Consider the following 23,495-nt stretch of genomic DNA (forward strand, 5'->3'; position numbering starts at 1 on the left):
GCAAGTTGACAGGTAATTGGAAAATCTGAACGAAGGCAGTATCTCCCTGGTCCACAGAGGACCTGAACATAAGTATTCTCTTCCGTTTTCTCAGTGACTAGACGTCTGATATTTTATAATTTGTCCGCACTGAGGTGCCGCGTGCACAGAGAAGAAATGACGTGTCAGTTAAATAGCGAGGACTTCGGAGCCGGGTCGATTCAACTTGGGTTCGGATTGAACCTCCACCATTTTCTAGACACGCGACCTTGGGGTAGATACGTGAGTCTCGGAGGCTCAGCTTCCTCATCTAGAAAATGGGAATAGTAATCATTGTTATTACATTGTATTTTAACATATAATTATATATTAATTATAGTTATTAATATAATAATCACACTATATCAATAATAATGATTATAATAATAATGACTCTCCACTCGTGGTTGTGTTGAAGGTAAATATAGTTATAGCACAGTTTCTGGCATTTAGGAGTCAATAAATGTCAGCCACGACTGTGTCATCATCATGATCATTGTCATCACCATTATGTTCACTGTCACCATCATCAACATCACCATCATCAACACCACCATCATCAACACCACCATCATTATCACCATCACCATAAACATCATCAACACCACCATCAACACCACCATCTTCAACACCACCATCATCATCACCCCACTAGGCTTTGAGCCCCTTAAGGGGCAGGAACCCTTATCTTCTGGGGGGACACAATTCAACCCATAATGACATGTATTATATATGTTCCGTCTGCTTCTTACAACTGCCCTGCAAGTTATGCAGTTACCATGGTTTTCATCACAGAAACAGGGGGACCACTGGGTTGGTAAATTTGCCCAGGATCACGAGGTTAGTGTATGCAGTTGGGTTGGAAATCCAAGCCTTTCTGACCTCCGAGCTCCTGCTGCTTCTATAGCAGTTTCTCAGTGGAGCCCTCTTGGCATTTTTTTTGGAGCAGGACATTTCTTCATTGTGCTGGGCTGGCCTGTACACGACTCAGCATCCCCAGCCCTGCCCCCTACGTGGCAGTGGACACCAGTCTCTGGGGTCATCTACAATTGCCACACAGATCCCCCGGGGGACAGTTTTCAGACCGTGCTCCGCTCAGCACCCACTTGCTGGCAGGCTCCTTTCTGCCCACCGCAGGGAGGGAGCCTCAGGCCCTCTTTGGATGCTGGTCTCTAAAGGAACTTGAGTTCATGTATCCATGTAGCTGGAACCAGAGGCCAACAGTGATTCTCAAAGCAGGAATTGGCGAGATATCCACGGCCCTCCTTGGTCACCGCTAATACAGCTCAGCTGTTGTGTTGGGAGTTTCCAGACAGTCTTCTCATTCACCCGAGGATGGCAGGGGTGCAGCTGGCAGTCACTGAAGCGAACAGCCAGCCCCCACCCAGCCTCGCAGCCCCGAGAGGAGCTCTGAGCCTTACTCTTGAATTCAGTCTTTGCCATCGGAGAGGGACAGACGGCACATTCATGCCCGTGGGGTCGGGTTTCCTGGCAGTGGGATTCCGGGCTGCCTGCTCAACCAACCTGTTGTTGAGAGTAGCGGTATCCTCTTACCAGCAGGGATGGGCTCCCCCGAGGCAGAGGGTCGGGGAGATAGCAGGGCCTTTTGCATCCTTGGGCGAGCAGAATCCGCCTGCAGAGAATTGGTTCCAGCCTCATACGCAGTCAAACCTCGTCGTTCTGAACGCTTTTACAGTGATTAAGCACATTTTTGAGCCCGTGCTGATGGCCGTGCAGTAGAATATAATTTTAATTCAATAAAAATTAGAAGTGATGGTCAGAAGCAGATTTGGCCTAACGTTTGTTTTCCTGGCTTATTGGCGGGTCTTACTGAAGGGACCTGGGAACGTGACCAAGTCGTGTCATTCTGGTTCTTAGCAGCTCCGCCCTGTTCTTGAAAAGTGTTCGTGGTTGGTTTGCAGGAACCGTCTGTACTATTTAACTTTTTCAAAAATTAACTTTCACGGCAACTGATACGATTTCTAAATCAAATCATTCTTCATAATTGCCGTTCTTCCTGGTTTGGGAGGGGCGGTGTCAGTGTTTTTACAGCTGTTACGTTCAGAGTCGGGGGTGGGGCGCTGACGCCTGTGCCCTGGGCTTTCCCATCAGTGAGGTTACGAGAGGAGATGCCCACCTGGGCCTGAGGTGCCAGGAGGGAGCGATCGGGGTAAAAACGAAGCCGCGCTGTAATTCGCTCGAGCCATGGTCCTCAGTCTGTTTCCGAGACCAGCTACAGCAGCATCACCTTGAAACTTATGAGAAATGCAGCTTCTGGGGCCCGACCTAGACCCGCTGCCTCAGACAGTCTGCTTGGAGGGGGTGCGGGTCAACAGTCTGTGTTGAACAAGCAGGGAGGTTTGAGAAGCTCGTACAAGTGAGAGAACTGCCCAAAGCAGTAGGTGGTGGGGCGTGATGACCAGCAAACACGGCTGGTCCCAGAGATTGGAGCCAATGGTGAGAGCTGAGGCCACAGAATCAGTGACTTGATCTGAGCTTTTCCCCTTTTATATTTACCGAAGCGACAAGAAGGTCGTATTTTTCATCCAGAAAAGCCAGGGGGTCCAAAGCTCAGAGGAGCTCTCAGGACGGAACCTTTGGCATCTCTGACCACGTGCTGGGCTGGCATCCTGCACCACTAACCAGGGGTCTCTGTCCTTCCACACAGAAGTGCATTCGATTTAACCCAGATGCGACGGTGTGGGTTGCGAAGCAGCGGATTCTGTGCTCGTTGAACCAGAGCCTGAAGGACGTCCTAAACTACGGGCTGTTCCAGCCGGCGAGCGACGGGCGAGACGGCAAGTTCTTGGATGAGGAGCGGCTTCTGCGCGCGTACCCGCAGCCCGCGGGCAGGGGCATCCCCTCCCTGGAGGTACTGGTCACCGCCTCAGAGCCTGGGCGTGATGGCGGAGGGAGGACCTTCCCCCAATTCCACATTTGATTCGGACTGGGAAATCGCCCTTAGCTCAAAACAGTAGTGTGCATTCTCAAGGTCGCAGTTGATTTTGTCGTGATTTGCGGACCAGTGTGCAATTTTTAGCCATTTGTTTTCCTACTATGGATTGGATGAACTTGTTGGAGGGACACCTTGGTGTGAGCAGACCGTGGGTGTGACTCAGGCTCGCGTCACCAGGAGCTGTGAGCCCTGGGGATGCAGAATGGGGTTTGCTTCTACCTCCCTGAACCTCCCCCCCGCCCCACCCTTGGGCATAGGGTGGCCCATGGCCATACAGCTGTTGTCAGAAGCATGACTCCCGGGAATGACCTGTGGGCTCTTTGAGCTGCTGTGGCCAGTCACGTGTTCTTGGGCTGCCTTGTGAAGTGGTGGGTGCATACACCCGGCAGCCTTACATCCACAGAACGTGTGTCCCCCGGCTCTGCCCTGGGGAGCCTGGGCTTGCTGCACCCTGAGTTTACATATGGTATTTCCACATGGTATATTAAAATTTTTATTATTATTATTATTTTTTTGTGTGTGTGGTACGCAGGCCTCTCACTGCTGTGGCCTCTCCCATCGCGGAGCACAGGCTCCAGACGTGCAGGCTCAGCGGCCATGGCTCACGGGCCCAGCCGCTCCGCGGCATGTGGGATCTTCCCGTACCGGGGCACGAACCCGTGTCCCCTGCATCAGCAGGCGGACTCTCAACCACTGCGCCACCAGGGAAGCCCCACATGGTATATCTTTAAATTAATTTTTAAGCAACTATACTCCAATAAAAACAAATAAAAAATTTTCATTGGCGCATAGTTGATTTACAATGTTGTGCTAGTTTCAGGTGCACAGCAGAGTGAATCAGTTATCCATCTACATACAGTCACTCTTTTTCAGGTTCATTTCCCACATAGGTCATTACAGAATATTGAGTAGTGTTCCCTGTGCTGTGCAGTAGGTCCTTGTTGGTTATCTGTTTTATATATAGTGGTGCGTATGTGTCAATCCCAATCTATCAGTTTATCCCTCCTCCCCCGCCCCACAATTATTAAGACAGCGACACAAGTAGGTGGAAATGTGGTCGTTTCTACTGTGACCCCATACGTCGCTATTATTATCAAGGGATCGTATTAGTTTCAGCTTAGTCAACAGTGAGAGCCTGTGAGTGTGGCATCGTGGGTGGCATCTGGGCCCTCGAAGGGGGTTGGTCTGAAGTCAGAGACATCCTGGACCACGGCAGCACCTCATCTGCACATTCCCAGGTCTGACAGTGACTTTGAAGCTGAGGTTCTGAGACCCCCCAACGTGTGTTGGACCAGAGAGAAGAGTTTCCATCAGGAAAAGCTGGGATGCCCCTGGGGAGTCAAGTGGTTCCCTGTTCTGGCCTCAGTTTGCTCACCTGTGAACTGGGTGTCCATTGAAAGACCCCTTGTCGGGGGCCTGCTCACAACCGGCCCCTTTCTCGGCATGGCCCACGTGCATGGGACAGTCAAGGTTCTGGTCTGATGGAGCTTACGCTCCTGTAGGAGACAACAGGCCAGGAACAGTAAACAAACAGCTCATTTGGGGGCTGATAATTTCTATAAAGACAGTAAAACAGGGGGAGAACAGGAAGTCCGGAGCCGACCCTTGATCAGAAAGCATCTTGGAGGAGGCGACACGGGCCCGTCCCCCAGCCCCCGAGAGCCGAGCAAGAGGAGGCCTGGGAGAGCCCGGCGGGAGCTGGGCAGGGCTGTGTCCTGGCTTTCAGGGCAGCCGGCACGCGTGTCCTTCTGCTGTCCCATCCAGGGACTCATGGCAGCCGAGGCTGAGAGGCGAGCACGTGAGCATTTGTTGCCCCATGTGGACGGGTGGTCTGTGACATCAGATGGACTTGGTCCGGTCCTGGCCACTGTGGGACCCTACATGCCACCCCACAGCCTCTCTGAGCCTCAGATTCCCAGCTTTGAAATCGGGGGAACATTACTACCATCTTCTCGGTGGCTGTGAGGCTCGGGTGAGCTATTCCTCTGGACAGCGGTCTTAGTGTAAGGCCTGGGGATGGGCGAGCACCTGCATTGGTGGGTGCTGCAGCTGCTCCTGCCATCAGCTTTCATTGCCATGAAGGAGTCATTTGCATGTATGTTCATGCATCTCCTTGGACCACCATCCTGCCAGGTGGTCCGCTGTGTGGGGCTGAGCCGGGCCTGGAGGTGGACACAGCAGGGGCAGCCTGGATCTGAGCTCTTTGCCTTGGATCGTGGCAGTAAAACACAGTTGGCTACGTATGAAACACGGAGAAAAGAGCAAGAGCAAGAAAAGGATGTGTGTTTCTGAGCTTGCATCCCTCTAGCCACAAGCTGTAAACATTTATGACTGTGGAAATTTATGACATTCTCCTCCATGTGTCCCCCCCCTACTAAGAGATTATATCGACCCTAGCATATTTCTTTTTATAACTGAAAAAGCACCCATTGACTTGAATTCCTACAGATCCGTCAAGTTAGCAAACTCTGTTATATCCCCTCATGTCACTCTCAGTGGCTTCTGAAGCCTCAGAGCCGTGATGCATGAAGATAAGCAATAGGGAGATTCACGGCCGTGCCCAGAATGTGCTGTCCTGGTTGAATCTAGAATCTGAGGGCTACAGTCCTAAAACGGCCTGCGTCTCCTCCTGTCAGGTCAGTTCAAGAAGGCGGACACTTACCGTTTGCGACGGTGCACGTGATCCAGGAACTGGGTGCAGCCTGCGTTTCACGGGACTTTCTGATTTCACTGGTTTAGTTTGGCACCTAAAAAAAAAATATATCAAGTTTTGGTCTGTGGCACCGAGGAATTTTGTCTGTTGTGGGATTGCTCTTTTGTTTGGAGTGGAGCGGAGGAGATGATAAGGTGGTCGCTCTGGAAACTTCACATGGGATGAGACTTTCAGGGTTAGGTCACCCCCTGTTCTGCACCTTTTGTGTCACGCCTGTGCTTGTTTAAGCTCCTCGGAGTGGGAGGGAATCAAGGGAAGTTGGGGAGGGAAGGGTAAGACAACATTTGCCCAGCACCGGTTCTGTGCCAGGAAGCTCACATTCAATCCTCGGGGCACCCTGGGAGCTCTGTGTTGTGATCCTCGTGTGACAGACAAGGAAACAGAGTCTGAGATGGGGGTGTCCAGCCCAGTGACTCAGCTGCTAGTGAAACAGAGCAGGACCCTATGGGCCTTCCCTCCCCGCCGTGTCCTCCACCTGTCTTTTGTCTGTGGAAAAACTTTAATCAAAGAATATGTTTGGGCTTCCCTGGTGGCGCAGTGGTTGAGAGTCCGCCTGCCGATGCAGGGGGTACGGGGTCGTGCCCCGGTCCGGGAAGATTCCACATGCCGCGGAGCGGCTGGGCCCGTGAGCCATGGCCGCTGAGCCTGCGCGTCCGGAGCCTGTGCTCCGCAACGGGAGAGGCCACAACAGTGAGAGGTCCGCGTACTGCAAAAAAAAAAAAAGAATATGTTTAATCAGAGAAGTGAGAAAATGCAGAAACAATGGAAAACAGTCAAAGGAGACCAAATAATAACAGTTTAGTCAGTAAGCAAAGTCAAGGACCTTTAGTTCCTCCTCAAGGGCTAGAGCTAATATTGTGAGCCGTATCCTGTGAGCTGTCTTATAGATACTGAAACCCCTACCAGGTGGAAGCATTTAACTGCATGGTGACCAGACTGTAGCCATAACATAAGCTGCCACAGTTCTGAGAATTGGCCTCAAAGAAATGGAAACAAACCAACCCTGGAACTGAGACTAACGGGCCCTAAAGCAATCAAGATGCCGCTGGTCAGACTACCGATGACCAATTTCAAGATGACTGCCAGAGCTGACCACGCTGTGTCTGCATGTAGCCCCCTCCCTCTGTCTATAAAAGCTCTAGCCCACTGACTGTCAGTGTGGGGGAGTCGGCCTTTGGACGGGAGTCCACCCTCCCTTGCCTCCAGGCTGCCAGTATCCAACATAAGGCAAACTCTCCTTTCCACCAGCCTGGCCTCTTTATTGGCTTTTGAGCAGCGAGCAGCGGGACCCCCCCTTTCCGTTACACTAGGGCAGTGGGGGGACTGGAGTTGGAGCTGTGTTTCAACTCAGAGTCCCAGTGACTCCCAAGCTGCCAGCCTCCTTCCCAAACCCGCCACAGTGCATCTACTACAGAGGCAGCCAGGGCACCCAGGAGAAGGAACAGGGTATCGGGTGAAAGGAGCTGGGGATTCGGAAGCAGCCTGCGGCCCCAGTGCACCCTCCTGGGCACCGTCACTCTACCTGAGCAAGGTAGACTTGCTCAGCAAGCCCCTCTGTTTCCATGACGTCTCTGCCAGGTTAGAGGAGGCGCTGCCGTTTGAAGGAGTGAGTCTGAGCCCCAGAGGCCCAGGCGGAGGTTGTGGGCTGAGGGCAGGTGGCTTTGCCAGGCTGGGGCTTTTGAGTGTGTTTAATAAGGGTTGACGATGTCGAAGACAGAGCCCACGTGAGAAGCGGGTCCTGATTTAGTGCCATGCTGACGATGCAGAGGACAGCAGAGCGCATCAGGCTCCTGAGTCCTCAGCCCTCTGGGATGCTCTCATCTCTTTTTGTGACTTTCCAGCCGAAACGGCAGCAGCATCTCTGCAGAAGTTACCCTTATGCTGTCGTAGGCTCTGTGATGCGGACACAAGTAGTTTATTTAACACAAAAGGGTTTGCTAGGGAACCCCCGCCCTGGGTGAAATACCCACGGACAAGGCAGGTTTTTCCTCTGAACGGCTGCGTGAAATATTTACCTGGTTTTCTTTTTGTCCTGTTTGTGTGTCTGTGCCAGTTTCGCTACAAGAAGCGGGTGTATAGACAGTCCAATCTGGATGAGAAACAGTTGGCCAAGCTGCACACGAAGGTAAGCAAGGGCTGGTTGTGTCGACCCTTGGTGTTCATTTCTGCATCATCATCTCAGAGATCAGGGGAGCTCTTGGGCAGAGGGTTCTTCTTCCTGTGAGATGCTGAGTCTGATGAGGCACCTGCTGCCGCCAGAGCCCTGTTAAATACCACCATCGTCTCCTCCCGTGTGATGCAAACACAGTCGATGCCTGCACATAAGGGAAGTAATATCCCTGAGAGTGGAGATTGGGGCCCTACTTTCTACTCACCTCCTCCCGGGTGTTTCTGGGAAGAGGGGTGGCCGTTCCCTCTGAGCCTTCGCTGCCGAAATAGGGGACAACACTGAAGTAGGCATCTGGTGCTGCCACTCTCGTGACTAAGGTGCTGTTTACATAAACTGCACGGAGGTAAGATGCACAAGGGAAGCAGGGGAGAAGGAGAGAGTTAAGGAAAGGGCTGTGGGCTGTGTGCCAGGCACACCTGCGCTCCGTCAGGGATGCTGTGCCTGTCCAGGGCGTGCAGGAGCTGGAGCGTGTGGTGGGCACCTCGCTCAGCACGGAGGAAGATGTGTGATACCCAAGGATGCTCTCAGATGCCCTCCTCCAGGTCCGGCCCTCCCCGGAGAGCCTGGAGCATTCCCTGCAGAGCACAGGGAGAGCCAGAGTCAGGACGGTGCCTGGCCAGCTTACCTAAGCCAGCCCCGATCTGCCCAGGTGAGCTCACCTGCAGCCGTGAGTCCACAGAGAGCGCCCCCAACCTCTGGGGTCCCCTTGTTTTTGTTTCATCCCCCCATTCATATCAGGATGGACTGTGGATTTTCACTGTGTTCACTGGGTTATGACATGCCATTCTCATGATTTATTTTTCTGCTCAAATTGTCCGGATGTGGCCAGTGGCCCTTCTGCCTGGCTCTCCTCCCTCTGGCGCTGTCCCACCATCCTTTGAGTACGGACGGCTTTCAGGCACAAGACGGTCAGGTTGCTCTTGCACTCTCCCTGCCCAGCTTGGAATCTGCCCACACAGGGGTATTTAGACTCCAAGTCTGGGCACTTCGGGTTTTTTTGATTACTCTCTGATGTGTACATGAAAATGTGTTTGTGCATTTAAAATAATGTCGATTAGTAAATAGCAATGAAGGTGTTCAGTGAAACCAAGTGTATCCTGTGTCCTTGAGCATTTGTTAATGTTTAGTCCCAGAATGTACAGAAAGCATCCAGGTGGAGATGCTTCAGCCCAGGTGGGCTGAAGGGTGCAGGGGTTGGTGACTGGGAAGGGGTGTGGAGTGCGGGTGGAGAACTGGGCCAGTGAGAGCATTAGAGTCATCTGACAGAGGCATCTCAGATACTGTGATTACCATCAAATAGCCCAGGCTATCTGCTAGATGGACAGAAAATTATTATTTTCCTTGCAGATGAGGCTGGGCAACCTGGTCAGGGTTGAGCCCCTGGTCATTCTGATCTCACAAGGAGTGACTGACTCCCTCACCTTGAATCGCTCGGTGACCCAAGCATCCCTGTGTCCACCTGCAGGTCACGGGATTACCCACAAGTGGGTTAAGCTGAGTAAGCAGTGCCCTTCTGCTCTCCGTAGCAGCCACCACTTTAGAGATTAGGAAACACAAATACCAGTCCTCGGGCCTCGCTCAAAAGAGGATGGAGTCAGAAGACCTGGGTGCACCCTGGAAAGTGTAGTTTTTCAAAGTGGTCCAGGTGGCTCATCCTTTTGAAAGTGAAGGAACATCCTGTGACTCTCGGCAAGCACAGAGATCGGTGGGGGATTTCTAGAACATTCATCCAGGACAGGCCAATTGCGTTTGCCATGTGCTGGGCTCCGGGCTTGGCCCCGGGGTTCCAGATGCAGAAGGATGCTGCCTGGTGAGCCTGGGGACTGCAGCGGGGCCCCATCAAGGGCCAGCTCTCCTCTCTGCAAAGGCGGCCAGCCAGGGTGCACCCCACAAAGAGCCTTCCTGTGGCCTGAAGAGACGTTTCTCTGTAAGACCAATTTTGCTTTTCTCTTTAGACCAACCTAAAAAAATGCATGGATTACATCCAGCATCGTTCGGTGGAGAAGATCGTCAAGATGCTGGAACGAGGCCTGGATCCGAATTTCCATGACCTGGAGACCGGAGGTAGGGGCTGGTTGGAGGGACTTGAGGAAACCCCGCAGGAACGTGGGTTTGGGGAGGAAAGGTGATTCTGTCGTTCGGATCACACGTGCATAGGCAGCATCACACTTTACTTGGTTTTAAAAGTGCATTCTGCCTCCTCCGGGAGCCTGTGTTAGCTGCATGGAATCGCCAGCATCCGGGAGGTGCCTGGCAAGTGGTAGGTGCTCAGCGCGTACCTGAGTTGAAGGGGAGAATGAGTGAATGAATGAATGACAACACAGAGCAGGCGTCTCATGCCAGCCCTGGGAGACACACGTGCACCCGCATGTGCCTGGCTCCCCCTGCTGGAAACCAAGTCCCTACGCGTGGGACCTCAGATCACGCGTGGGATAAAACGGTACAGGGCTCTCATCCTCCGCCCCGCTGACATTGGGGCCGGACGATCCTTTCTGTTTCTTACCAGTTCCAAATGGGCATTAACTTTTGTTTAATCTTATCTCTTCTCTTTTCATTTCCAGTTTTATGGAAATACAATTGATGCAAAACATTGTATTAATTTTCGGCGTACAATGTAACGATTTGGTATATGGATATACTGGGGAATGATCGCCACGATACGTTTCGTGAACATCCGTCACCGCTCATAGTTACACATCTTTTTTTATGATGAGAACTCTTGGGATCTACTCTCTTAGCCACTTTTTTTGGGGGGGGGCGGTACGCGGGCCTCTCACTGTTGTGGCCTCTCCCGTTGCGGAGCACAGGCTCCGGACGCGCAGGCTCAGCGGCCATGGCTCATGGGCCCAGCCGCTCCGCGGCATGTGGGATCTTCCCGGACTGGGGCACGAACCCGTGTCCCCTGCATCGGCAGGCGGACTCTCAACCACTGCGCCACCAGGGAAGCCCATCTTAGCCACTTTTATATATACAACACAGTATTATTAACTGCAGTGGCTGTGCCGTACACAACATCCCCAGGACTTACTTATCTCATAACTGGAAGCTTGGACCTTTGAACCCCTCCACCCATTCCGCCCACCCCACCTCCTACCTCTGGAGACCACTTTCTCTGGGTTCAGTTGTTTTAGATTCCACACGTAAGCGAGATCATACAGATTTGTCTTTCTCCGTCTGACTTATTTCACATGGCATTATGCCCTCAAAGTCCGTCCACGTTCTTGCACATGGCAGGATTTCTTTCTTTTTCGTGGCTGAATGATGTTCCATGGCGGGGCTGGACAGTCCTTTGTGCTGGGGTCTGTCCTGTGCACCGTAGGATGTGTACGGCATCGCTGACCTTCACCCACAAATGCCAGTAACACCCCCGAGTTGTGGCCGCCAAAGATGCCCCCAGACATTGCACAGTGTCCCCCCGGGGCGGGGGGAGGCACCATCATCCCAGGTGAGAGCCCTGTGCCCAGGGGACACGTGAACTCGACCAGCTGAGGTGAGGCTGTTGTGAGAGCCGAGAGCGGCTCAGGTGAGGGTTTCCATGGCAACTCGGAGCGTTCATCCGGGCAAGCGGGTGATGCTGAGCGGAGAATGTCTGTCTTGGCCTCAGCGAGCGGGGCCTCCCTGCCCTCGCCTCTTGGGTTGGGCCCGTCCTCCCTGTGCCAGTGTCACGTATATGTGACCCACCTCACACTTGCTGAACCCACAACAGGTGCGTCAGCTGAAGAAGGGAGCTTTCTCGTCACTCGTGGGGACTCTAAAGCTGGGGCAGGACCTGGCACCTGTGCTCCTGCAGCCGTGCACGTCCCCATCCGCACACAGGTGGCCGTGCTGTAATCACGGTCGACTCCTGTCTCCTAAATTTAACTGAGCAACGTGAGAACAGGGCTGCTGGCTTATCGGTGACACAGCTTCAATGCCCGAGATGCCAGGGGACAGGACATGCTTGGATGGGGACAGGAGAGCACAGGCCTGGAGGGGGGACGTGCGCAGAGGCCTGGCTGAAGGTGAGGAGGGTACCAGCCCAGGCAGACACTTGGTGAGACAGGAAGCTGGGGGTCTATGCGCCGGGAGCTGGGGCGGGGTGACGTGGACAAGCGGGCTTCCAGGCATCCTGGTGGGTGGATGGAGCACAAGGCAGAGGTGGGCCCTGCCGTACCTGCACAGGGCTGACCTTCTAAGGTCAGGAGTGATGGGGCAAGACCCCAGGGGTGGGGAGAAGGGCCTGTAGCAGGTGGTGGGTCAAGGGGGCACGGGCCTCTGCGGAGAGTCTGGACGGGGAGTGGGGCAGCTGCAGGGTTGGATGTTCTGTCTGCGGGGGAAGCAGGTATGGGGCCAGCAGCAGGGGTTCTGCTTCCTTCCTAGCTGAGCAGAGGGTCTGAGCACCAGGGCGGGGTGGGCACACGGTGAGCACGTGCTGGTTCTGGTCCCGTGGTCAGCGGGTGGCTCCTCTGTGCCCTGTCACCTAGGCTGGCTCCCAGCTCGTTGGGCGGGGGGTGGGTGGGTACCGTCCATCACTGCAGTGTAGCTCCCAGCACTTAGGCTCAGACCACCCATGGGCCTGTGGATTCCTGAGCATGGACTTGAGGCTTCAGGGACAGTGGCAGACCTGAGCCAGGCCTGGGGTCTGTGGTCCCTGACCTGGCTTCTCTCCTCGGGCAGCTTTTGGCCTGGGCTCCCGCTGGCCTGGCCGCGTCCATGGCTGTTTCCCGATGATTCCCCGGGCTGGACACCGCCCCTCCTGCTACCACCTCCCCATCCTGAAACAGGCCTGCTTCACTGGCGGGGTTGTCGCTGGATGCCAAGAGTTTGGGTCGACTGTGATTCCAGAGCCGACCCTAACTGAGCTTCTGAAAACACATCAGCAGAGACCCTAGATTATTTCAAAACGGGGGTCAGCGGTCACTTCTCCTGGCCCCGCCCGTAGTTAGAAACGCTGTCCTGGTGGTGGTGGATGGCCTCCTCATGAGAGCAGATGCAGTGGAGCCTCGGGGACCCGGGAAGGAGAAAGACGGAGGCAGCATGTTATCCACTCTTCTCAGACCTGGGATAGACGTGACCCGGGAGCAGCGGCCTGTGGAGAAGGTGGCGTGGGGTGAAATGAACGCCGGGATTTCCTGAACTATCCCCGTGACCACAGCCTCTGGGCTCACCGATCAGGAAGAGCCAACTCTGAGAAAAGAAACGGAAACCTGTTTTCCCCTGAAATCCGTGTAAACTGGCACCTGACAAAACACAGAATTCAGGGCAGGTGTTCCAGCGAAGGCTGAGACCAGGCTCCGACCCCATCCGACTGGGGACCAGGAGCGGGACGCCCGCCTCCCAGGCAGACAGTTCTTGTACAGGACTTCCCGGATCTCAACCAATAACTAACAGTAATCAGAAGATTTTGGTTGGATTCTTTTTTTGGGGGGTGGGGGTGGGGCTCTGGGCAGATCAATTATAAATTATTATTTATTTTCAGTTTTAACATTTTAAAGCAGAATTATTGAGCAACTCCCACATGGTGGCTGCCAAATGGTAATTTTCTACATCAGTTTTATGTCGTATAGCAAATATTCTCTGTAAGGCAGAACTTTCCCTCCCTTCACCCCACTCCCATATTTTTGAAATTAGCCTTCATTTTTTAGAGTAGTTTTAGGTTTACAGAAAATTGAATGTGAGAGTAGGGGGTCCTGTATAACCAGCCACCCCCAGGCTCCCCCGCTACTGACATCTTGCATCAGTGTGACCATTTTTACACTGATGAACCTATATTGCTACATTATTATTAACTCGAGTCCACTTTTGTTTTCAGTTGGGGTGTAGTTGTTTTACAGTGTTGTGTTCGTTTCTACTGTACAGCGAAGTGAAGCAGAATTCCCTGTGCTCTACAGCAGGTTCTCATTATTTATCTGTTTTATACATATTAGTGTATATATGTCCATCCCCATCTCCCAATTCATCCCACCCCTCCTTTCCCCCCTTGGTGTCCATACGTTTGTTCTCTACATCTGTGTCTCTATTTCTGCCTTGCAAACCAGTGCACCTATACCATTTTTCTAGATTCCACAAATAAGCGTTAATATATGATACTTGTTTTTCTGACCTAGAGACTGTCGTACAGAGTGAAGTAAGTCAGACAGTGAAATCAAGTCCACTTTTACATTAGTGTTCACTCAGTGTTGTACATTCCGTGGGTTTAGACACATGTATAAGGACATATATCCACCGTCATGCAGGCTAGTTTTCCTGCCCTGAAAATCCTCCGTGCTCTGCCTGTTCGTCCCCCCCTCCCACTAACTCCTGGCAGCCACTGATCTTTTTACTGTCTCCATAGTTTGGCTTTTTCCAGAATGTCATATGGTTGGAATCATATAGTGTGTGGCCTTTTCAGATTGCCTTCTTTCACTTACAAATATGCATTTATGTTTCCTCCCTGATTTTCATGGTTTGATAGCTCATTTTTTTATATTGAAGTAGAGTTGATTTACAGTGTTGTGCCAGTCTGTGCTGTACAGCAAAGTGATTCAGTTATACACAGAGACTTTCTTTTTTTATATTCTTTTCCATTGTGGTTTAACCCAGGAGGTTGGATATAGTTCCCTGTGCTCTACAGTAGGACCTTGTTGTCTATCCATCCTGTATATAATAGTTTACGTCTGCTAATCCCACACTCCCAGTCTTTCCCTCCCTCATTTCTTTCTAGTTCCAAAGAATATTCCATTGTGTGGATGGACCACATTTTATTTATCCATCCACCTACTGAGGTGCATCTTGGTGGCTTCCAAATTTTGGTGATTATGCTTAAAGTTGCTATAAACCTTTGTGCAGGTTTCTGTGTGGACAAAATTGACAGTCATCAAACATGGTGGGTTTTTTCTTTAAGACAAAAGACTATTTACAACAAACAAAAAGGGTAAAGGATGTAGTGAACACGGAAAGTTCTGAACCGGAAGCTGAGGGTGGACCCGAGATTCTGCTGCAGGTCAGCGCCTCGTCCAGCATCACTGCTCCACTCTCCACACCTAGAGAATTTTCACTCACATCCCCAGCTGAGAAGCAGACTGTCCTGGTTGAGAGGCAGGGAAAATGGGGACCAAGGGCAACACGTGAAATGAGAAAAGCGAATAATGGGGTGGACATTCTTGGAAATAAACTAAGTCATGGGCAGTTCCCCGGACAAGGGCGTATAGTGACCCAGTTACAAGCGGAGAAAATATCAGGAGAGGATGTGACACAGGCTCCACCGAGAGGCCAGCGCCTTAACGTCTGGGGGACAAGCACACAACTTCCCTCTCGCCTCTGTCCGCTCCATAGGGTGACGGTCCCCGCAGGGTGGGGACGTGTGAGTATTAGGTGAGTAGCATGTGAAGTGTCCCCGTGTGGAGCGGCTCACGCTCGGTGGGGTCTCCGGAATGTGGCTCTCATGTCAGTGGCGCAATGGAAACTCAGTTACATGTTGTTTTCTCCTGGCTGTGGACCCAGAGGGAGGAAAACGGGGTTGATTTTGTGGCCGCCCCCAGGTGATAGGTGGTGTGACCAACTTGTCCCAGTTTTCTAGGGACAGCTCTGGTTTTCACACTGAGGGTCTCCGTCTGGGAAGCCCCTTGGTCCCGGACACGCTGGCACCCTAGGCCTGTCACCTGAGAAGTGATGGGGGGCACTTAATAGTGACAGCCGAGGTGAAACAAGAACCTTCTGGGGCCCGATGATGTGCACAGGGCGTGGTAGGCCTGTCTCCCTCTGTCCTCGGGCTCCCACCAAGCAGGGCGTCTGCGAGGCCAGCATCCCTGGAGGAGCGGGGGCTCCGAGAGTGGAGGCCGGGCGCCAGGTCGCCTCGAGGGAGGGGGCCGAGGTCGGCTTGCTTGCCCTTGTTTGCCAGGCTCTCACCTGGGGTGGAAGGGAGGCGGGGTCGGCCGTGGGCTCCCTTCTCCCGTGCTGTGGCTGCTGGGATGTGGCTGAGGCCGTGACGAACACAGAGGGTCCGGGACTGGAGGGCCTGTGGTCGCCAAGCTCCTGGATGAAGTCGCCTGCTGCCGTGCCAGGCCGGCCCAAGGGGGGAAGAGCCGCCCCCATCCCCGTTACTCCAGACACTGCCCTGTTGTCCTCAGCGGCTCTGCCAGCCCCAGGCTGTGCCTCTGTCCTAGCAGCTCCACCCGGAGTTCTGTGACTTTCTTAAAAGCCACCTGGTAATCGGCAGAATCTGGCTGAGAACCAGACTTCACGTCCCAAGCAGAGAGCTGAAAGCAGCTTCCTTCCTAAGTGCAGGAAGTGCGATGATGCTCATACCTGAGCTGTATCCCTGCACTTGGCCTGCGTGGTTCTCAGGTGCCCCTGGGCTGAGCTCGGGAACCCGAGTGGGGCGAAGCATCACTTCTGGACTGAGGGACGCACAGAAGATAATTAAATCCTGGAGGAATGACCTGTCAATTAAAACAAAGCAGCCCGTGTTATTCCGACCTTCTAGTACCTTTTCTGATGGAAATTTGGTCAGGTAAGATGCCAGTAGCAGAAAGAAGTAGACTCGTCTGCCAGGCTCATCTCCTGTTTCAGCTGGAACCTCTGGGATGAGATGGATGGTGTTTCGAGCCCTGAAAGGGAAGTAAAACTAACAGCTCGAGCAAAACTTCGGGCTTCTGTTTTGCACTGTCTTCCCAAACTTGAAAGAAGCCCAGGCAAAACAAAGGCAGGACTGTAATAAAGCTAGAAACGTCTCTCAGCCCTTGAAGCATGTCGATGAGAAGTAGAAATTGAATAAGCGTTGATGGGGCTGTTTTTGCAGAGCCCCTGTGGTGAGTCGGGGCTTCGTTTCTGAGATCCAGTGACTCCGTTAGCCTCCAGGCGGGGATAGTCCAGCAGCTCGTCATCCAGGCCGAGATGTGCCTGCTTCTGCCACATGCCCCTGTAGCCGGGCTCCCGGGGAGCCCCTGCCCAGCTCCCACACGGCCCAACTAGAAGGTTTCTCGGACACTGGATTGCTGTCTGCTGATGGTGCTCCTTTGGTCCATATCCTACAGTCTCATCGTAATCCCTGAGCGAGTCCCTGTGTGAAATTCCCCAGGAATAGCACCTTGGGGACACAGCCCTGGGACCTCGTAAGCATCAGTCTGCAGGGGGTCCAAGACGCACAGAGTACCCAGTGCCAGTGGAGTTAGCTTGAGGGTTGCCGAGCCAATGACCCCGAAGACGTCTGGGTGTATTTGGCTTGTTGGGTGCAGTTTCTGGTACAGAGACCTGTTTTTAAGTGAGAGCTCCAAACGGCATATTCGATTATTGACGACGTTTTCTTATGTGTAATCTGCCATGTTTCAGAAAGGATTATAGGTGACTCATACAGGTGCGTGTGGTCCAGGAAGATGCAATGCATTAACTAAGAACTTGAGGTAGTAGGGAAAGGGGCGGTGATGTGGCGGCAGAGATGGGGCCCCCGGGAGTGAGCCTTGGCTTTGGGGATGGTGGCAGAGCCAGCCGGAGGGGGAGGAGGATGTCAGCCCAAGAACTCAGGTGACCCATGACAGGCACACACAGCCTTGGGTAAGTGGTGTCCCCAGGGGGCCACGTGGGGACAGTCAGCAGCAGCATTTTTACATGAAATGGTTAGCTGAAACATGAACCTTGGGGTGTTTTTTTTTTTCACAGCTCTTTTAAATGATTACTTTACAGCAGTTTTAGATTTACAGGATGTCTCCCCCTCCATGCCCCACACCCATTTTTCCCTGTCACTGTCTTACGTGAGTAGCGTACGTTTGTTATGATTAATGAACCAATATTGATGTGTTATAATTAACTCACGCCCATGCTTTCGTTAGTAGTTACTGAATGTCCTTTTTCTGTTCCAGGATCCCTCATGACAGTTAGCGCTCCCGTCTCTGTAGGCCCCTCTTGGTTGTGACAGTTTCTAGGGCTTTCCTTGTTTTTGATGACCTTGGCAGTTTTGAGGAGAACTGGTGCGGTGTTTCGTAGCATGTCCCTCTGCTGAGGTTTGTCTCAAGTTTAGGTCATGATTAGATGGGGCTGGTATGTAGGTTTGGGAAGAAGGCTGCAGAGGCAGATGCCCTTCTCATCGCACCGCATCAAGGGCACACTTCTCACTGTGATGTGGACCTTGCTCCCCTGGCTGAGGTGTGCTTGTCAGGCTTCCCACTGTAGTTAACTCTTTCCCCCGCTTTATGGACTGTCCTCTTCGGAAGGAAGTCACTAAGCCAAGCCAACACTTAAAGATGAGCAGTTCCGTTCCACCTCCTGGATGGCAGTGTAGCTCCATAAATTACTTGGAATTCTTCTGCAGAGGAGAGAATTCATTTATTTATGTAGTTATTTTTATCAGTGTGGACTCATGGATATTTAACTTACACCTTGCGTTATAATACAGTACTACTTTACATATTTTTTTGTTCAAATGGCTCCAGCTTCGGCCATTGGGAACTCTTTCATTTGGCTACTGTGTCTTTTTTCTTTTTTTAATAGAAGTGTTACTTCTTTTTTTAAAAAATATTTATTTATGTATTATTTGTTTATTTATTTACTTTGGCTGCGCCAGCTCTTAGTTGCAGCACGGGGGATCTTCATTGCAGCGTGTGGACTTCTTACTTGCGGCATGCATGTGGGATCCAGTTCCCCGACCAGGGATCGAACCTGGGCCCCCTGCACTGGGAGCACGGAGTCTTACCCACCGGGCCACCAGGGAAGTTCCACCTGTGTCCTTCTGACACATACCCATCCATGTGGATGATGATGAGGATGAGGATGATGATGGTGGTGGTGATGATGATTTGACCTCTTTCTTGCTTCCTGGCACCAGAAGGTGTTTCAGGCTCATTCTGTATGTTTCCTGCCCCAGTCCTAGAATCTGCTGTTCCTCCAAGTGCCCTGGAAGAGTGGTCTTAGGAACCAAGATCTGGGTACTGGGTGTGCTCATTGCCACTGGGAAGTAGTTCCTTCTGAGCTCTGTCAGAGGAAAGAACAAGGAGATCCATGTGTGTACCAATCTATAAATGTTTCTGTGTGTAACCACCTGAATCTGTATTAAGCTAAACATGAGTTCATACTGACCTCCCCAGTCCTAATCCATTGCCAGGGGGATCATTCTCTCCTCTCCTTGCTTTTTTGTAACCTCCCGCGTAGACAGTGAGAAGCCTGGCTTCCACTCTCTGCCGTCTGTGTATTTAATTGCTCAATTCCAGGGCACCTGTATAGTGGTTTCCAGATTGTTGACCTGCACCCCACAGTGGAAAGCAACTTTATCAAGTAGAGAACCGTGCTTGCGTGAAGTTCTTTTGCCTTTTGTCTTTCAGACTCTACTCATTCCCACAGTTACGCAGGTCAGCACGTTACTCCCCCACCTCCTCCAATGAGGTTGTTTCTAACGTTTTTAATACAATTAGACTCTTTTGTCACATTCTGCCTTCTATCCTGGGATCCCACATCTCCTAAAGGAGCTTTTAAGCTTTATTTTAAAAATTTGCATACATTATGCTTCACTCTTTGTGCTGTAGAGTTTATGATTTTGACAGATATTTAATTGTTATACTCACCATTACAGTGTCATACAGAATAGTTTTGCAACTTTTTAAAAAAATCCCCTGTGCCTTTTACCTATTCAATCCTGCCCCTCTCTGGAGCCCCTGGCAACCACTGATCTGTTTACCATCTCCATAGTTTAAGTTTTCCAGAATATCATATCATTGGAATTATACAGTGTGTAGCTTTTTCAGACTGGCTTCTTTCACTTAACCAAATGCATTTAAGATTTAGCCGTATCTTTTTTATGACTTGATAGCACTTTCCTTTTTAATTACTGAATAATCCACTGTATGGATGTCCTGGTTTTGTTTATCTGTTCACCTATTGAAGGGCTTCTTGGTTGCTTCCAGCTTTTGGTGAATATGAACAAAACTGCTGCAAACACTTGTGTGTAGGTTGTGGTGTAGACATAAGTTTTCAAATCAGTTGTGTGAATACCAAGGAGCACAGTTGTTGGATCATATGGTAAAACATTTTTTAGTTTAGAAAGAAACTGCCAGACTGTCTTCCTAAGAGGCTGTACCATTTTTGCCTTCCTACCAGCAATGATGAGAGTTCTCTGTTCTTGCTCTGCATCTTTGCCAGAAGTTGGGTTTGTCAGTGTTTTGGATTCTATCCATGCTAACAGGTGTGTAGTGGGATCTCATTGTTCCAGCCTTGAATGTTTACTTGCTCAAAATGTCCTGTACTTTCCAAATTCTTGGTTTGATAGGTCCCATGTGTCTGCTTCAAACCACATTAGTACCTGTGTGTCTGTGTGTGTGTGTTTTTTTTTTGCCCAGGGCTTTAGTTGTAAGAAAATCACAGCCTATTGGGACTTCCCTGGTGGTGCAGTGGTTAAGAATCTGCCTGCCAACACAGGGGACACGGGTTAGAGCCCTGGTCTGGGAAGATCCCACACGCCGCGGAGCAACTAAGCCCGTGTGCCACAACTACTGAGCCTGCGCTTTAGAGCCCGCGAGCCACAACTACTGAGCCCACGCGCCACAACTACTGAAACTCGCGTGCCTAGAGCCCATGCTCCACAACAAGAGAAGCTACCACAGTGAGAAGCCCGCACACCACAACGAAGAGTAGCCCCCGCTCGCCGCAGCTAGAGAAGCCAGCGCACAGCAACGAAGACCCGACACAGCCAAAAATAAATAAGTTAATTTAAAAAATAGTAATGCTTTAAAAAAAAAAAAAGAAAGAAGGAAAATCACAGGCCATAGACCACTTCTCAGAGCCTGCCCTCCTTGATTTTGCTATTGGAAGGACAAAAATCACAACTTCTCACCCATGCCTTCTCCACAACCTGATGGACAAATGGGACCGCATGGCCCATTCCCCTCATGGTCCTCGCAGCCGACACCAACAAGCCCCGGACACCTGTCTGGGAGCAAGAAGCATCCACTTTTAAAAAAAATTTTATGGAAGTATAGTTGACTTACAATGTTGTGTTAACTTTTGCTGTACAGCAAAGTGATTCAGTTATACCTGTATATATATATGTATATACCTTTTCATATTCTTTTCCATGGTGGTTTATCACAGGATGTTGAATATTTTTCCATGCGCTCTACAGCAGGACCTTGTGGTTTATCCGTCCTCTATATAATGTCGATAGTTTGCATCTGCTGATCCCAAACTCCCGACACTTCTGCCCCCACGGCCCCTCCCCCTTGGCAATCTCAAGTCTGAAGAATCATGCACTTTTAAACTGTTTGATCTCCAAGCAGTTGCTATGTGCGTTCTACCTTCACAGGCCTCATTCTATCTGACGTAATTCTATCAGGGGAACGAAGAACCTGCATGCGCGGCTTTCCTGGTGCTGTTGGAAATTCTGCTCATCTGGGTCCAGCAAGGCCAGATCCGCTAACTTTTATGAAATGAGCCAAGTCACCTCTTGGTAACAGAGATTTTTATCTGGAACACGAGACTCTTGTTCTTTTCACCAAAATCTCTTCATGTTGCCTCCATGCTTTTGTTCCCTGTTGTCAAAGATTCCCCTCGCAGAAAAGAGATTTGTGTCTGTTTCTCCCTGTCAGTTTCTGACCACAAATCTCGGCCTCATGAACCCATTCGGGACTGTCTGCTCTGCAGCACATCTGAGCACCGAAGCCAGAGTCAGGGAGACCGTGAGGATGGATGGTCAGGACCGTTCCGTTTGTGGCAGGTAGTGGGAATGCAAGGATGGCTCTGCTGGCTTGTGGACCCACATGGGAGCCAGTCGCTGGAATGCTCGGGGGTGCTGACAGTTTGGGGGAAACCCACCATCACCATCCACTCTGCTTAATGGCCTCAAAGGCCCTTGGGTCGTTTGGATGAGTCTCACATGCTGGCCTGGGAGCTCTTCACGGGGAGGTGTCCTCGCTCGAGAGCCATGACTGTGCAGAGGAAGATAACTGTAAATCTCATTCTCTTTCATGGTCAGGGGTGGGTTATTAATCAAATATTCTGGTGGATAGGGATCCCTATTTTAGCATACTAGAAGATTTTGTGATTTTGCATGATTCACTCATAACGAAATAATGAACACTGAAGCACTGAATGCAGATCAATGTCAGAGGTGCTGGTGTATCCAAACAGGTGCTGTCCATCCTGGTAAGTGGCTTCCATGCCCACAGCCACCCACCCACCCCACTGTCTGTGATAACAGGGCAGTGAGTTACCCCCTCCTGTGCACCCTGTGACCCCGAGTGCCAGAGGTGGAGTGGGGGGCCGAGTTAGCACACCTGGTTCTCACAGTCACGTGAGCATTTACGTGGACCAGGCAGGTTGTGTGGTTGCTGTGGACAGGTGTCAGTCGGTGAGCTGGATGATTGGAGAGCCTTAACCTACAAGACATTTTGGACTCACTTTCGCCGTCCTTTCGTCTTACAAAGAAGGCACAGATGACCACTGGGGTAGAGCAGAAAACACCAAACGATCTATCTCCCCATTTAAAAACATTTTATCTATGTGTATTCTGTAATTTATTTAATATATGAGTGCCATAGGGCGTGTATTTTTTATTTAAAAATTTTATTTTAAGGTATAATCGGCGTACGATTAAAATTCAATTTTTGTTTTTTGTAAGGCTTTGTTGAAACATTTCACGTACCATTAAATTCACCCATTTAAAGTGTGCAATTCATTGGTTTTTAAAAATATATTCACAGGTCTGTGCACCATCACCACTGTCTAATTCTTTTTAAATTTTTTTTTAATTCTTTTTTTTTAATTTCTTTTTTTTGTGGTACGCGGGCCTCCCACTGCTGTGGCCTCTCCCATTGTGGAGCACAGGCTCCGGACGTGCAGGCTCAGTGGCCATGGCTCACGGGCCCAGCCGCTCTGTGGCATGTGGGATCCTCCCGGACCGGGGCACAAACCCGCGTCCCCTGCATTGGCAGGTGGACTCTCAACCACTGTGCCACCAGGGAAGCCCACCACTGTCTAATTTTAGAACACTCTCATCGCATCAAAAAGAACCCCAGTACTCACTAGCAGTGACCCCCCTTTTCCTCCCACTCCCCACACCCCCCAGCCCCTGGCAACCACTCATCTACTTCCTGTCTCTGGATTTGCCTGTTCTGGACGCTTTGTAGAAATGGAATCACACAATATGTGCCCTTTCGTGTCTCGTTTCTTTGACTCAACATAATGTTTTCAAGGTTCATCCATGTTGTAGCATGTGTCAGTGCTTCGCTCCTTCTGATGGCCGGGTAATATTCCACTGTATCTACTCCTTTTGTTTATCAGCTCATCAGTTGATGGACATTTGGAGTTGTTTCCAGTTTTTGTCTGTTGTGACAATGCTGCTGTGATTATTCTTGTACAAATTGTGTGGACATACGCTTTCCCATCTCCTGGGTATATACCTGGCAGGGGGCAGGGAATTGCTGGGTCAAATAGTAGCTCCATGTTCAACCTTTTGAGGGGCTGCCAGATAGTTTTCCAAAGAAGCGGCACCATTTTACATCCCACCAGCAGTGGATGAGAGTTCCAGTTTCTCCACATCCTCATCAACATTTACTATTATCTTTTTTTTTTTTTTTTTTTACTATAACCATCTTAGTGAGTATAAAGTCATATCTCATTGTGGCTTTATTTGCATTTCCCTAATGACCAGTGATATTGGCTGGTTATTCTTTTCATGTGCTTACTAGCCATTTGTATAT

At 51.0% G+C, this 23,495-nt stretch overlaps 1 protein-coding gene across 1 annotated transcript in view; it reads left to right on the plus strand.

The window, feature by feature from the left end:
• The window catches only part of SHANK2 (SH3 and multiple ankyrin repeat domains 2), a gene marked incomplete at both ends in the record, with an annotated part of 469,126 nt that overhangs the window by 18,713 nt on the left and 426,918 nt on the right, over nucleotides 1–23,495 (plus strand). The window contains 3 exons of the mRNA XM_079709253.1: nucleotides 2,687–2,890; nucleotides 7,741–7,812; nucleotides 9,813–9,921. Of these exons, the coding sequence (XP_079565379.1) occupies nucleotides 2,687–2,890; nucleotides 7,741–7,812; nucleotides 9,813–9,921 (385 nt within the window). The remainder of the gene's footprint in view (nucleotides 1–2,686; nucleotides 2,891–7,740; nucleotides 7,813–9,812; nucleotides 9,922–23,495) is intronic.

The sequence above is a fragment of the Hyperoodon ampullatus genome (assembly GCF_949752795.1).
Source record: "Hyperoodon ampullatus genome assembly, chromosome: 7".
NCBI classification, from domain to species: Eukaryota; Metazoa; Chordata; class Mammalia; order Artiodactyla; family Ziphiidae; genus Hyperoodon; species Hyperoodon ampullatus.